We start from the raw sequence: 13,131 nt of genomic DNA, 5'->3' as shown, positions 1-13,131 counted from the left end.
AGTGAAGGGCTATGGGTGCCCAGCACCTCCACCAGAACATACGATTACAGCTGAGCATGACCTGCAGTGTCCCAGAATAGTGAATATTGATAGAAGATAGGACTGGAACAAGGATCCGTGACAGTATAACAAAACTCGCAGAAGAGAATCTATCCTGACCACCGAGGAAACTGCATTGCTTTAGTGGCATTCTGTCCGGATAAATCCTCTCCTTCGGGGTTTGGCGACTGCCGTGGACGAACTGAACTGAAATGGATGTGGGACCACTTTTCTGGTAATGAGCCACTGCAGACTGTTGCCACAAAGCGGCGTGAGCTGGGTACGTAACACGCTCGGTGAAATGTCCGGACAGCTTGCAATTCGCGTAACGAGTGTGGATGAAACGTTTGTGTTGACGAAACGTGCGACAGACCAGCGGGATCAATACCAACTGCAACACCTGTGCTCCGTGAAAGTGCACGTCTACGCCGGAACAATTTCGGAAGCAGCACAGCATCACCTAAAGCATGGCACAGGCACTACCAGCTTGAAGGCAGCTCTTCGGTGCGCCGCACACCTGTGCTCCGTGAAAGTGCACTTCTACGCCGGAACAATTTGTAAGCAGCACAGCATCATTCAGCACGGCACGGGAACTACCAGCTTCAAGGCAGCCTTCCGGTGCGCCGCACAACCGAAGTGAGCCCTCGGTCATTTGATCGAAGCTGCACCACGATTGCACACCGCCAAGCACGACTCACGCAATTTCCGTCGCTAAACTGTGCATCCAAATATATTGCACACGCTTCACAGCAAACCTCGAAGATTCCGATGGTCAACGAGAGCACAGAAACGTCGCCTTAAATTTATCCTAGCGGTATCCGAATCAATCCGAAGTCCGAGCAACGTAGGTCAGATTGTCTCTTCCGTGGCAATATCCCGGTCGGTCACCAGCGAAATGCACAGCGTCAAACACCACGCTGAACTCTGAACTCGCTTTCGACCGGCTTCATATGACGGCTTCCGCGTCTGAAATCAACTCGCCGAGACGAACGACAACCAACAAAGCATCCGACAAGCTCCGGCCCAGCTGGGGCCAGCCGCTGCATGGGCGCTGCCATCTTTCCTGTGACGTCACGTATTTCGTTTGGTCATGTGACGTGTGGTCAAATTTGCGTACAATGGCAGCCGCCTTATGGGGGTCACTTTCGAGTGCAGACCGGAACCCCGGTTTATCGCTCTAAGCCCCTCTACCTCGTTGATTGTAGTGACATCCGAGGACTGTACGCTCTATAGCCTATATATAACTTGCCCGTAACATCGATTGCGGTCATGCCGGTATTATAGTGCCACGAGCGTTCCCTTCACCGTGTTACTTTCCCATTGCAGAAGTAGTTGCTCGAGGGAAATCGTAAGTAGAAATAACCGTCAGTACCCGGCAATGGCGTATGGTCGGCCTGACAGAAGTCTCCGCATCCTCGGATCAAGCTCCTAGCTGACGTATGCAAAGAACGGCGATCTCGATGGTGTGGAATGCACGTTGCAGAAGGAGCGTGGAGCCGAGACTGCTGCCAATGCCACAATCACGCGAGCATGAGGTCGCTACTTTCAAGCGTTGTCCCGCAGAACGATCGAGCGCTTGCGCTAGAAATGCATGTCTAGCGTTCTTTCATGCACAAGCCACGGTCCAATACAGGCAACAGTTCTTTCAGTTTCTTTTTTTTTTTTTGCATGGCATTTGCGAGCTAGCTGGGTGAGCGTAATGAAGCACAACTAAAATCCGACCTAAAAATATTCGCATTGGCGGGCCATGGGTGCACTGGGAAATGTAGAGCTACTTTCCATTCGAAGCAAAATGAAGGAAATAAACCTGGCCAAGCTTGATACGAGCCGAACGCCCGACTGCCTTCAGCCAAATAGCTCGTAAATTCTTACCTCTCTAAGTATCTCCTCGATATTGAAACCACGGATGCAACCACAACGGTCGCACAAGTCACAGAGCAGCGGGGCTTTTTTTCCGGGAACCAATAACGTTATTCAGCTTTAACACGCTCACAAGAACAAATCAAGCCAGATCAAACCAACATAGTTAAAATGGGACGCTAAGTTTAGGCCAGTCCCGCTACTGCCCGCTACGAAACCAAGGACGCTCTCCAAACGAAAGGCCCCGGCCTCCCCAAGGTGGCTCTGGTGTGGACCCCAGGTCACGAATCCGTCGAAGGTAATCGGCATGCACACGCCGTCGCCCGAGCTTGTACCATACACTCTAAAAAAAAAAAAGTGTCGATTTAACTCTTTTTGGAGTGTAAGTGGCTTGTCACAGAATCCACTCTTTTAAAGAGTAACTATAACTCTTCGGAGGCAAGAGTATGTTTAACTCTTCCATACAAGAGTTCACTTAACTCTTCCACAGAGAGTAACTCTAATACTTTTGAGAGAGTAAGGGTTACTCTTTTGATGTGTAAGTGCAAAAGTTAACCCCACTCCTTTGTGTAGAGTAATTATAACTCCATGAGAAGTGTTGCCTAAACTCTTTGATGAGAGTACATTTCACTCTTTTGTGTGGAGTGATAATAACTCTATCAGAAGTGTTGCCAAAACTCTATGTTGACGAGTGAAGGATGCTCTCCAGGGAGAGTTACCTTCATTCCTTCGTGTAGAGTAACTACAACTCTGTTAAAATGTTGCCTGTACACTGTATTCAAGAGTTACGAGTACTCGCCAGGAAGAGTTACCCTCACTCTATCGTCTAGAGTAACTACAACTCCATTAGAAGTGTTGCCTAAGCTCTGTATGCAAGAGTTAAACATATTCTCCCGGAAGAGTTGAATTCACTTGTTTGTGGAGAGTAACTAAAACTCCTTTAGAAGTGTTGCCTGAACTCTGTATTTAAGAGTTAAGCACGCTCTCCAGGAAGAGCTGTTATAACCTTTTTGTGGGGTAAATCCAACTCCGTTAGAGGTGTTGCCTAGAGTCTGTATTAGTGAGTTAACTATGCTCTCTAGCAAGAGTTAATGTCACATAACAGCACACTTGAGCAGTTTGTGTGACCCCGCCTTAGAGAGTACTTAACGCTTTAATACAGAGTTCAGGCAACACTTAGAATGGAGCTGTAATTACTCTACAGAAAGAATTGTGTACAGTAAGTACAGCCCCATTTGATGTGTTGCCTAAACTCTGTATAAGAGAATTAGCACCCTCTTCAGGAAGGGGTCACACAAACTCCGCTCAATTATGCTGTTAAATATTGTTTTTAGTGTGCTGTTGAGTGTAAGTTAACTCAGTGAAAAGTAACGGAAACACTTGAAAACAGAATTAGAAGAACGGAAGTGTAAAATTGGCTTTGTTTGAAAAAAGCTTGCTGAAAAAATAAAAAAAAAGGAAATGTGGAACTGCAGCTCAAAAATGACATGAAATATATAGCATATGAGCCAGCACAGAGGCAGGCAATAGGATCTCATGAAAAGTCAGCACAGAAAGAAAACAGTAGAATAGAGTTTATTAAACCAAGATTTTAATTTCAGAACATGGCAAAAAAGGCAAAAGTGGCACACAAATTTCCTCTGGCTAACAAGTTTTTAACTTTGTGATCAAGTCTAAAGCCAGGACGGACTTTATTCTGTACTTCGAACCAATGAAGTGCCCAATCATTGCGAGCGACTGGCTTGCTTTTTGACAGTAAAAAATGTCGTGGACTCCGTGCACTGCAAGAACGAGCGCTTCACCAGCCACAATATCAATCACCTCAAAGGAGTGATCCTCCAAGACCACAGTTATGGCACTTGAGTCCTCTTCGTCGATTCGCATCACCAGATAGGTTGGTCGGTCGTGTTTCCTCCTGTGAAGAATTAATGCTTAAATGTAGAGTCAGCAATATTAAAAGAGAGGAAACAGTTCGTTATTTCCCTTAGCTAATACCAGTGCACTCATTTGCGAGACAACGGACCATTTGCGAAAATTCCAAGAGCCATTCATAGGATCCGCTCCAATAGTTGGCTGGGACTCGCTTTCCTGCCGATTGAACAAGAGTCCCAACCGAACACTAAGGCAGCACTCATTGCTAGCTCGCCCAGCCGCAATCATTCAAAACCGTTCGTATCACTTCTGATATGAACACCTAAGATAAAGATAAACCACATCCCTTTCTCTCTCTATTTTTTCCCCTTTGTACGCAATGGCAGCCATAAGAGGTTGCATTTATTTATGGCATCCCCAAGTTTGTACCCTATCGGAAGAAGGGGGCAAGGGGAGGGGCAGTCCCCCCCCCCCCCCCTCCTTCTCTCTGACTTTCGGAACAATCCACGTTTTGCGAAAATACGGAGTGCGCATGCGCGGTATCTCGGCGCGCCGGGCGCCCGGGTTCGAGGGTATGTTGGGAGAGACGACAAGCTAGCGAAGCGTGAGACCATAGCAAGACTACGCGACTACGCTACGATTTCGCTGTCGCGTTCCGCGGGATGCCGACGAGCTGCGTGGCCTTTGGCTGCCGGAGTTGGCACCGGCCAGGAGACAAGAAAAGCTATTTTCGATTCCCTTCGAAGAAACTGTTCCCTCATCGAAGAGCGGCCTGGATCCGAGCAGTGAAGCGAGTGCTCCCGTCAGACCCAAACAAGGCTTGGGAGCCAAGTAAGGAGTCGCGAATATGCGAGGATCACTTCGTAACAGGTAAGTCACCTTCATCGTACTTTCGAGAAGCACCGGAAATGTAACACTTCCACTTTATAAAACAGGGGAACCATCACTGGACAACAGCCACCCTGACTACGTGCCGACTGTATTCACTTACGTGAAGAACCGGCCGTCGGTCCTCGGCCGCTACGAACGGTGGAAACATCGTTTGTCGACGGGGGGTACGTACTACGTCGTGTTTAGTAATCTCGTGCTGCCTCTTCAGCATGCTCGAACGATTTGACTTGTTGACCGGGCTACGGGTACTGGTTTCGTAACATCCGCTGTTGATGGGGACGGCGTTGGTAGCTGCCAGCGTCCGCGCCGGCGGCAGTGCATACATCGTGAGCTCAGCTTATCACCACGCTGCGCGACGACCATGTCAGATCGCCGTCAAGTTTCGAGCGTAATACAGTTGATGCGTGTGTATATGAGCCTGCTGGTGCTTCCCCAGGTTTCTTGTTTCCTATGCATTTTTTTCACTGCACTAGAGAAGTAGCTCATGCAGACCAGTTTGCCACTGCCTTCCCTCTTTTCATTGCATGATGTCTAAGCGTTATGATTAGAGAGGAAAAATTATGACACTGTGTAGAGTCGTCAGATTTATAAATGGTCATAGCTAGGTGGAGATTTTTAGTGCACGTCATAAGATTTCCAAGTAGTGGAAATTATTCTCGTCCAACGCTGAGACGTGCCAGATGCCCTACGCTTGTTTGGCATCTACTACCCCGAGATTTACATTTTGCAGGTTTCAATAATAGTATGCATTGGTTATGCAGCACCAATATTGTGTGTTGCGATTGTGACCCTGCAGCTGCTGTCAAAAAAAGGATTGTGGCCCAAATAACCGCTCCAGTTCCTGCAAGCACTCAACATGGGGCACCTCAGCCAGCAGCCGGTTCTTCTCCAGCTGCAGCCCGACCTTCCGCAGCTGCAGCCAGACCTTCCACAGCTGCAGCCGGACTTTCCACAGCTGCAGCCAGACCTTCCCCAGCTGCAGCCGGACCTTCCGCAGCTGCAGCCAGACCTTCTGCGGCTGCAGCCAGACCTTCCGCGTCTGCAGCACGACCTTCTGCGGCTGCAGCCAGACCTTCTGCGGCTGCAGCCAGACCTTCCGCAGCTGCAGCTAGACCTTCTGCGGCTGCTGCCGGACATTCCGCGTCTGCAGCCAGACATTCCGCGCCTGCAGCCATACATTCCGCGCCTGCACCATACATTCCACGTCTGCAGCCAGACCTTCCGCAGCTGCAGCTAGACCGTCTGCAGCTGCAGTCAGACCTTCTGCGGCTGCAGCCAGACCTTCCGCAGCTGCAGCTAGACCTTCTGCGGCTGCTGCCGGACCTTCCGCGGCTGCAACCAGACCTTGCGTAGCTGCGGCTCGACCTTCAGCTACAGCCGGGCCTTCGACAGCAGCAGCAGCTGGGCCTTCCAGAGCAGCAATCCAACTTGTGGCACAAGCAAGAGCATCCCTGGTCGTTGGTCCCCTTACAGGAGAGACCAGCATCCCGGAACATTGTCCGCCCCTCCTGGACAATGGGCATGGAGCCCAGACAAGCACTCCATGTGTCCAGCAAACCATCGAAGGTGCTCATGCTTGCTGTTACTTGTGCAGCAGGCAGCTGTCACAGTTCATGTCGCTAAATCATTCGGCATAACTGCTAATATACATACCTGCATGGTTTGTAGTTTTGAACGAAGGAACCTGCTTTATGGTGTCTAAACAGCATACAAATGGGCTGTTACGCAAGGTAGACAACCTTTTCAGAACTTTCATCGTAAGCAGTTAGAGTAAAGCTGAGCAAAATGGTGCGCAAGTTTTATTTAATCTACTACTTCACTATTTTATTTATCTACATGCATTTATCGTTCCGACATTTGGATGGGTATAATAAAATATTGCTGGCAAGCAGAAAATGGCCAGTAATTGGAGCCAAAATTCCTCTGTGCTTGAGTGCAAGGGGCTTATTTCAGAAATCTGCAGGAATAGCACATACATAATTATTCAGCATAAGAAATAGAGACAAAAACTGTATAATTATGAATTCATTTATGCATACTTCTATTTTACAGAGATCGAGCACGAGGACAATCTTGGTCAGTCCGTGATGTCTGGGACGCATGACGGGTGCAGACTCAAGATTGCACAGATGCAGCAGCGGATCTTGAGTTTGGAAGCTGACAACATGCGCCTCCAAGTGGAGCTACAGCACCACGAGACACGGCGGCTATCGGTTGACTTCATCAGACATGACCCCAAGCAGTGCATTTATTACACTGGGCTGCCCGAGTTTGCTGTATTTGAAGCAGCATACGATTTTTTTGCACCTCGGGCATCCCAGATGCAATACTGGTCGAGCAGTCGAAAGAGTAGCGGGATGAAAGGCCGCCCCCGGGAGTTGGAGCTCATTGAGGAATTCTTCATGGTACTTACTAGGCTGAGAACGGGAATGGCTGGCAGGGAAATGGCCCGCAATTTTGGAGTACATGAAGCGACGGTGAGCAGGCTGTTTACAACCTGGATAAACTTCCTGCAGCGAGAGTTGAGTACACTGACACGGCTTCCATCTCTGCACGAAATTCAGATGTATCTGCCTCATGCCTTTCGCTACTTCGTAAACACAAGAATAGTTCTCGACGGAACGGAGGTGCGCATCCAGAGGCCCTCTTCCCTGGCTGCCCAGAGGCATACTTTTTCACCTTATAAGCACTTTAATACTTATAAGGCAGTCATTGGCTGCACCGCTGATGGCTACGTTTCATATGTTTCCAAGTTATGGGGAGGGTCAGTTTCAGACAGGCTGATTGTAGAGGAGAGTGGGTTGTTAGGGCTATTGGAGTCAGGTGACGCCATTATGGTGGATAAGGGTTTCAAGCTTAATAACATACCAGCAGGGGTTCAGGTGCACATCCCTGCTTTCAGAAAGCCGCAAGAGCCGCAAATGCCAGAGGAGGACGTTGCGCACTCCCGCCGGGTGGCTAGTGCCAGAGTAATTGTTGAGCGTGTGATTGGGAGGGTAAAACAGTTTCACATTTTGGATCGTCCGTTCCCCATCACAATGATCGGCATTGCTAACCAGGTCTTTCAAGTTTGTTGTTTCTTAAGCAATTTCCGGGAGCCACTGACTAGGGATGACTAGTGTCACAGTCAAAACATGTAAACTTCCCTGTGTAAATACTTTAAGGCAATGAAAAATTTTGCGAAAAAACAAATCACTTGCACGACTTATTTAGCATGCACGCTGAATGATGCATGTTAAATGGATGCGAAACAAGATTTTGGATCTCGTAAAACAAGCCAGGTGCAATAGGCGGGACATTACAAACCCCCATAACATCACTCGTACCGCAATATTTCGAACGGATGGCCGTATTTTTAGGAAAGAAGGGAGCGATTGAACGACGAAGGCAGGCAAGGCCTGTCATGTTCAGATCCTCATTCCCCCTCCCCTTTGCCCCCTCGAGGAGGTAAACCGAACCGAGGAGCAGAGAAGGACGTCCGTTTTCTCTTGTTCTCAACCGTTCCCAGAGAATGGCTACGTCGCATTCTTTGCTCAGTCCTGCCCTTTTTGTCCAAAAACACGGCCATCGGTTCGAGATATTGCTGTACGAGTGATGTTTTGGCGTTCGTAGCGTCCTGTGAACACTTCTGCGGCCTTATTTTGTGAAATCCGAATTTTGGTTCAGCATTCCTTGAAAGACCCTGTGTTAGTAGTCATTGTGCAATCACTGTAACATTATAACTTCATCACTCTGTCCAACCACGTTAGACCTATTGTTTGTGGCACTTTCCCGATTTTAGCAATCATATTTACTAGAACATACATAATTTCTGAATGTAGGCCGACCCTTGTATTAAAGAAAAAGAAATATCTGAGGCGAAATACAAACTAATTAAATATAAACGGACAGTCTGGCCACATCAAGCTTCCTACCACTGCTCTGCGCACACATACAGCTTCACCGCTTTGCATCTGTGTGCTTGGTAGAAGTAGCCGACTCGCGTGGCATACCTCAAACAGCTTTATCCTCTCCGAAATTTTGCTCACTATTACAGGTCTCTCATTGTTGCAAATATATTTCTCATTAACACATGATTGTTGATTATATGTAAGCCTGAAGTTATCTGGAGATGTGTGCTTTGTTGGAATAGGTTACTGATGGCCAGAGTTGGAAGTTCCCTAGACTTGGACACCTTGGCTTTGAGCAGGCACGTGCGATTTTTTGTTGTATAAACAGTTGAAAGAAATGTAAATATGTTTGATAGCCTGTTCCAACTAACCTTGTATACCTGTTTGCCAGCACATTAGGGGCTGTTGATTTCAATAAAATACGAGCGCTAGCTTCGAGACCTGGTTTTCTTTTATTGCGTATTCATCAAGACATGGCAGATTCCTGTCGGGACGAGGTTGGCGTAAACAAAGCGTTTAATTCGAGTTAACGATACGTTACATGGTTACATGAGCCCGCACGTCAAGTCTCCGTGCGCCCGTCGTGTTGGCGTTCTCCGACCCAGACTCTCGCACTCAGCCCTTTCGCTGGCTTCTTTGTCATCTGGCTTGTGGCACCCTCTTCGTGCTGTGGCTCTCACGACACCCCCCTTTCTTTGAAGACTCCCAGCACCTACAGGTTGAGGCGGCTTGGAGGTCTTGATTTTCGTCCACCTCTCGTGACGGTTATTCCAGGCTGCCAAGGTTGCAGATGTCTGCTCGTGCAATGAGTGATGCCATTGGCTGTGTTCACCGCATATGACCTAGGAGACTGCGTTGATTGCAGCACTGTCCCACTTGTGGCTGCTCCTGACAGAATTTGCACAGCTGTATGTGGAGGTATATGGTCTCGTTCTTTGACCCTATGACGGGCATCGTAATGTGCACTCAGCTTGGCTTTGTATGCACGATCCTTTTTCCGAAAGGGCTCGCTGTTCCACCGAGGCTGGAACGCTTTGGACACAGCTGGAACATTTGTCCGTATCTTTCTTCCCATCATGAGTTCCGCAGGGGAGTATCCTTCAGTTGCAGGGGTATCCCGATGAGCAAGCAGCGCCTTGTGGATGTTCGGCGACTTTTTAAGCAGCTGCTTCGCCGTCTGTATGGTCCTTTCCACCGCCCCATTGCTCTGAGGATAATATGGGCTACTTGTTACATGGCGTGATCCCCACTCCTTCGCAAACCTTTCGAATTCGGCAGAAGCGAATTGGGGCCCATTGTCTGATCGAATGATGACGGGTGCTCCAAAATGGGCAAACATCTCGCTCAGTTCCCGTGTGATGTCTTGGGTTGTTGTCTTTCTTAATTTCTCAAGTTCAAAGAACCTCGAGAAATAATCTACCACTACAAGGTAGTTCTCGCCACTTTCGTTAAAGAGGTCCGCGCCTACAACTTCCCATGGGTGATTCGGGAGTGGAGTGTGTAGCAGGGGCTCTGCGCCAGGCTTTCGGTGTGTCTGACACACTGGACATCTTGAAACATAGTCTTCAACACTCCTGCTGATGCCAGGCCACCAAACTGATTGATTGGCCCGAGCTCTGCAACGACCTATGCCCTGATGACCCGTGTGCAGGCTTTCCAGCACCTCGTCCTGCATGCTTGGCGGGATGACGATGCGACTTCCCTTGAGGAGAAGTTCTTCAACTAGCTCTTGGGACACACTGGCATATTTCTGTACTGGTAGTGGCAGTGACACGCCCTTGGGCCACGTCGTTGAACAATAGTTCCCAACAGTCACGATAGTTGGATCTCGCTTTTGTTCTTCTTTGGTCCTCTCCAGCATGTTGGTGGAGGCCGGTAGGAGTTCTACGCTGAGTAGCTCGTATTCTGTCAAAGCTACTTCGAGACTTCTTGGACTGCTGCTGTCCGTTGTTGCTTGCGGCTTCCGTGAGAGTATGTCAGCTGTATGGATCTCCTTGCGGGAATATGGGAGATTGTGTAGTCAAATTCCAGCAGTCTCATTCGCAGACGCTGCAATCATGGACTCTCCTCGTCTATGCGCTTTGATGACAACAGAGGCATGAGCGGCTTATGGTCGGTCTCTATGTGGAATTGCAGACCGAGCAAGTACTGGCGGAAATGCTCGCATGCCCATGCGATTCCCAGCGTCTCCTTTTCTATCTGGGCGTAGCGTTGTTCAGTTTCTGTGAGTGACTGTGATGCGTAGGCAACAGGGAGTCGTTTTCCGGACATCTCCTGAAGGAGGACAGCCCCAAGGCCGTACAAGGATGCATCCGCTGAGACTGTGAGATGACTTCGAGGATCGTAGTGTACCGGTGTGGTCGTCAGTGCTTCTTTGACGGAGTCGAAACTTTTTTGTTGAGGCTCTCCCCAGCACCAATCAGCGTCATGGTAAAGCAAATCGCAAAGCGGTTTCGTGAGTTGAGAGAGTCCAGGGAGAAATTTAGCCAGGTGGTTTGCCATACCCAGGAACGACCTGACCTCCGATACATCTCCTGGCGGTGTCAGTTGAGCGAGAGCCTTGATCTTTACTGAATCCGCACTGACCCCGTTGGCCGAGACGACATGTCCGAGGAATTCTGCAGACTGTTTGCGAAGAACGCATTTGTCCTTGTTGAGAGTTATGCCCACATCTTGCAGGCGCTTGAGTACCTGATGCAAGTGTGAGTCACGTTCTTCTCTCGTTCTTCCAAACACGATGATGTCGTCTTGAAGGCAAGCTTGACCTTCGAGACCTTCGAGTACTCTTAGCATCTCACGCTGGAAGAACTCGGGTGCAGTGGAGATACCGAATGGTAGTCGGAGGAACTGAAATCTACCACATGGCGTCAAGAAAGTTGTATACTCCCGTGATTCTGCTGCCAGTGGGGCTTGCCAGTAGCCCGCTCTGGCGTCGAGTCTGCTGAACCAGGTTGCTCCAGCCAGTTTTCCAAGGCATTCGTCGACAGTTGGCATTAAGACTCATTCCCTCAGGATGCAGCTGTTCAGGCCACTGTAATTGACACAGATGCGTAGTTCACCGTTTTTCTTTCTGGCCACAACCATCGGTGCACACCACTCAGTTGCGTGGTCTACCTTTGCGATGACTCCGAGGCTCGCCATCCGCTCCAGCTCCTGCTTGACACTTGGAAGAGGGACGCGCCTCGGGTACGTTACCGCATACGGTTTGACATTGGGGAGCAGAGCTACCTTGTACTCGGTGTTTAGTAGTCCAAGACCCGCAGTCAGCTTGGGGTAGTCACTGAAGATGTCTGCTGTGTGTGTCGTCTTCGTCTACCTCTGATCCCTCGACTACAGACAGGCTGCACAGGACTTGCAGAGACTTGATTGCTGGACGGCCAAGAAGCGCGTCGTGAAGGTTGTCCACTACGAACACCTGCTCCTGGCACGATCGTCCATTCCACCTCAGGGTCGCCTTGAACTGTCCCACAGTGGGAATCTTGGCTCGGCCGGGCCCCAGGAGTGCCTTCGTAGGTCTGCTGAGTGGTCCCATGAGTGACTTGTTGTAGACCCTGGACGGGATGGCCGTGACGTCAGCTCCCGTGTCCACCTTGAACTCTACGGGCGAGCCGTTGACGCAAGCTGTGATCCGCCATGGTTCTGATCCGAGTTGACTTGTTACTTTACCCAGGTAAACCTCTTCGAGTGCGGCGTGGCGCTGACTCTGGCTGTCTTGAGTTTTCTTCTTTGTGGACAGGCACACTGACACGAAGTGTCCTTTTTTTCCACACCCATTGCATGTCTTGTCGGCAGCAGGACACTTGGCACGCAAGTGTGGGCGCGGGGAACCACACCATCTGCAAGCTTGGTTCTGTTCTTTGTTGCGGACTGGTAGCTGCTTCTTCTTTTTGGCCCGCTGCGCGGAGAAGTGAAGCTCGTCTACGATCGCGTTCGGCTGTGCTTGTGGTCGCAGTTCCTTGAGTTGCTGCTTCACAGTTTCCGAATTTCGAGCCTTGGAGATCGCCGTCTCCAACGTTAGTTCAGGGTTGAGCTGAAGCTGCTCAATCAGCTTGACGTCGACGAGTCCCACGACGAGTCGGTCTCTAATTAGCTCTTCTTTTAAGTCGCCGTATGCACATACCTCTGCCAGCTTGTAGAGATCTGTCACAAAGGCGTCGACCGTTTCGTGCGCTTCCTGCACACGCCTGTTGAACTTTGAACGTTCGTAAATGACATTCGTCCGAGGGACAAAGTGTCTGCCGAAGGCGGTTGTCACTGCATCGTAGTCGTGTTTCTGGGCATCAGTCACTTTCAGCGACGCCAGGACATCTTCTGCTTCGCGTCCCATAGCATAAACTAACGTGTTCACTTGGGTTTCCCCGTCTTGTTTTTTCAACCCAGAAATGACCCGGTATCTCTCCCATCGGGTGAACCAACGCTTCCAATCATCGGGACGTCGAAAATCCAACTTTTCTGGCAACTCAACGACGAAAGGATTTAGCGACGTTGGTTGTTGCGCAGCTTGTTGCCCAGTGGCCATCGCTTACCGGTCGGCGTGGTCGTTGCAGACGTACCTTGGCGTGGCGATGCAAAGTTTCGG

The 13,131-nt window shown here is 49.6% G+C and overlaps 3 protein-coding genes across 3 annotated transcripts; 2 read left to right on the top strand and 1 right to left on the bottom strand.

Moving 5' to 3' along the window:
* The first annotated feature begins 4,405 nt into the window (after positions 1 to 4,405).
* Positions 4,406 to 7,054, top strand: LOC121835194. Its single transcript, XM_042289171.1, has 4 exons — positions 4,406 to 4,641; positions 4,707 to 4,826; positions 6,715 to 7,002; positions 7,047 to 7,054. The coding sequence occupies exons 1-4, from the start codon at positions 4,434 to 4,436 to the stop codon at positions 7,052 to 7,054; spliced, it is 624 nt and encodes a 207-aa protein (XP_042145105.1). The 5' UTR covers positions 4,406 to 4,433.
* Positions 7,028 to 8,990, top strand: LOC121835361. Its single transcript, XM_042289499.1, has one exon. It carries the CDS (start codon positions 7,065 to 7,067, stop codon positions 7,779 to 7,781), a length of 717 nt encoding a protein of 238 aa, XP_042145433.1. The 5' UTR covers positions 7,028 to 7,064; the 3' UTR covers positions 7,782 to 8,990.
* Positions 8,991 to 11,829: 2,839 nt separating this feature from the next.
* Positions 11,830 to 13,071, bottom strand: LOC121835193. The gene is made up of 2 exons (XM_042289170.1): positions 12,940 to 13,071; positions 11,830 to 12,447 (listed from the first exon to the last, which is right to left on the bottom strand). The coding sequence occupies exons 1-2, from the start codon at positions 13,069 to 13,071 to the stop codon at positions 11,830 to 11,832; spliced, it is 750 nt and encodes a 249-aa protein (XP_042145104.1).
* Between the last annotated feature and the right edge of the window lie 60 nt (positions 13,072 to 13,131).

This window comes from Ixodes scapularis, unplaced genomic scaffold, assembly GCF_016920785.2.
Source record: "Ixodes scapularis isolate PalLabHiFi unplaced genomic scaffold, ASM1692078v2 PGA_scaffold12__126_contigs__length_90152505, whole genome shotgun sequence".
Taxonomy (NCBI): domain Eukaryota; kingdom Metazoa; phylum Arthropoda; class Arachnida; order Ixodida; family Ixodidae; genus Ixodes; species Ixodes scapularis.
This window is presented reverse-complemented; position numbering and strand designations above follow the sequence as displayed.

Bases quoted from the DNA above. Each gene is read 5' to 3' on its own strand.
- LOC121835194 (XM_042289171.1), top strand. From the start codon at position 4,434: ATGCCGACGAGCTGCGTGGCCTTTGGCTGCCGGAGTTGGCACCGGCCA. The intron at 4,642-4,706 runs GTAAGTCACCTT...TTTATAAAACAG, and splicing joins CGAGGATCACTTCGTAACAG to GGGAACCATCACTGGACAAC. The intron at 4,827-6,714 runs GTACGTACTACG...TCTATTTTACAG, and splicing joins ACATCGTTTGTCGACGGGGG to AGATCGAGCACGAGGACAAT.
- LOC121835361 (XM_042289499.1), top strand. From the start codon at position 7,065: ATGGTACTTACTAGGCTGAGAACGGGAATGGCTGGCAGGGAAATGGCC.
- LOC121835193 (XM_042289170.1), bottom strand. From the start codon at position 13,071: ATGGCCACTGGGCAACAAGCTGCGCAACAACCAACGTCGCTAAATCCT. The intron at 12,448-12,939 runs GTCATTTCTGGG...TTCTCCGCGCAG, and splicing joins CCCGATGGGAGAGATACCGG to CGGGCCAAAAAGAAGAAGCA.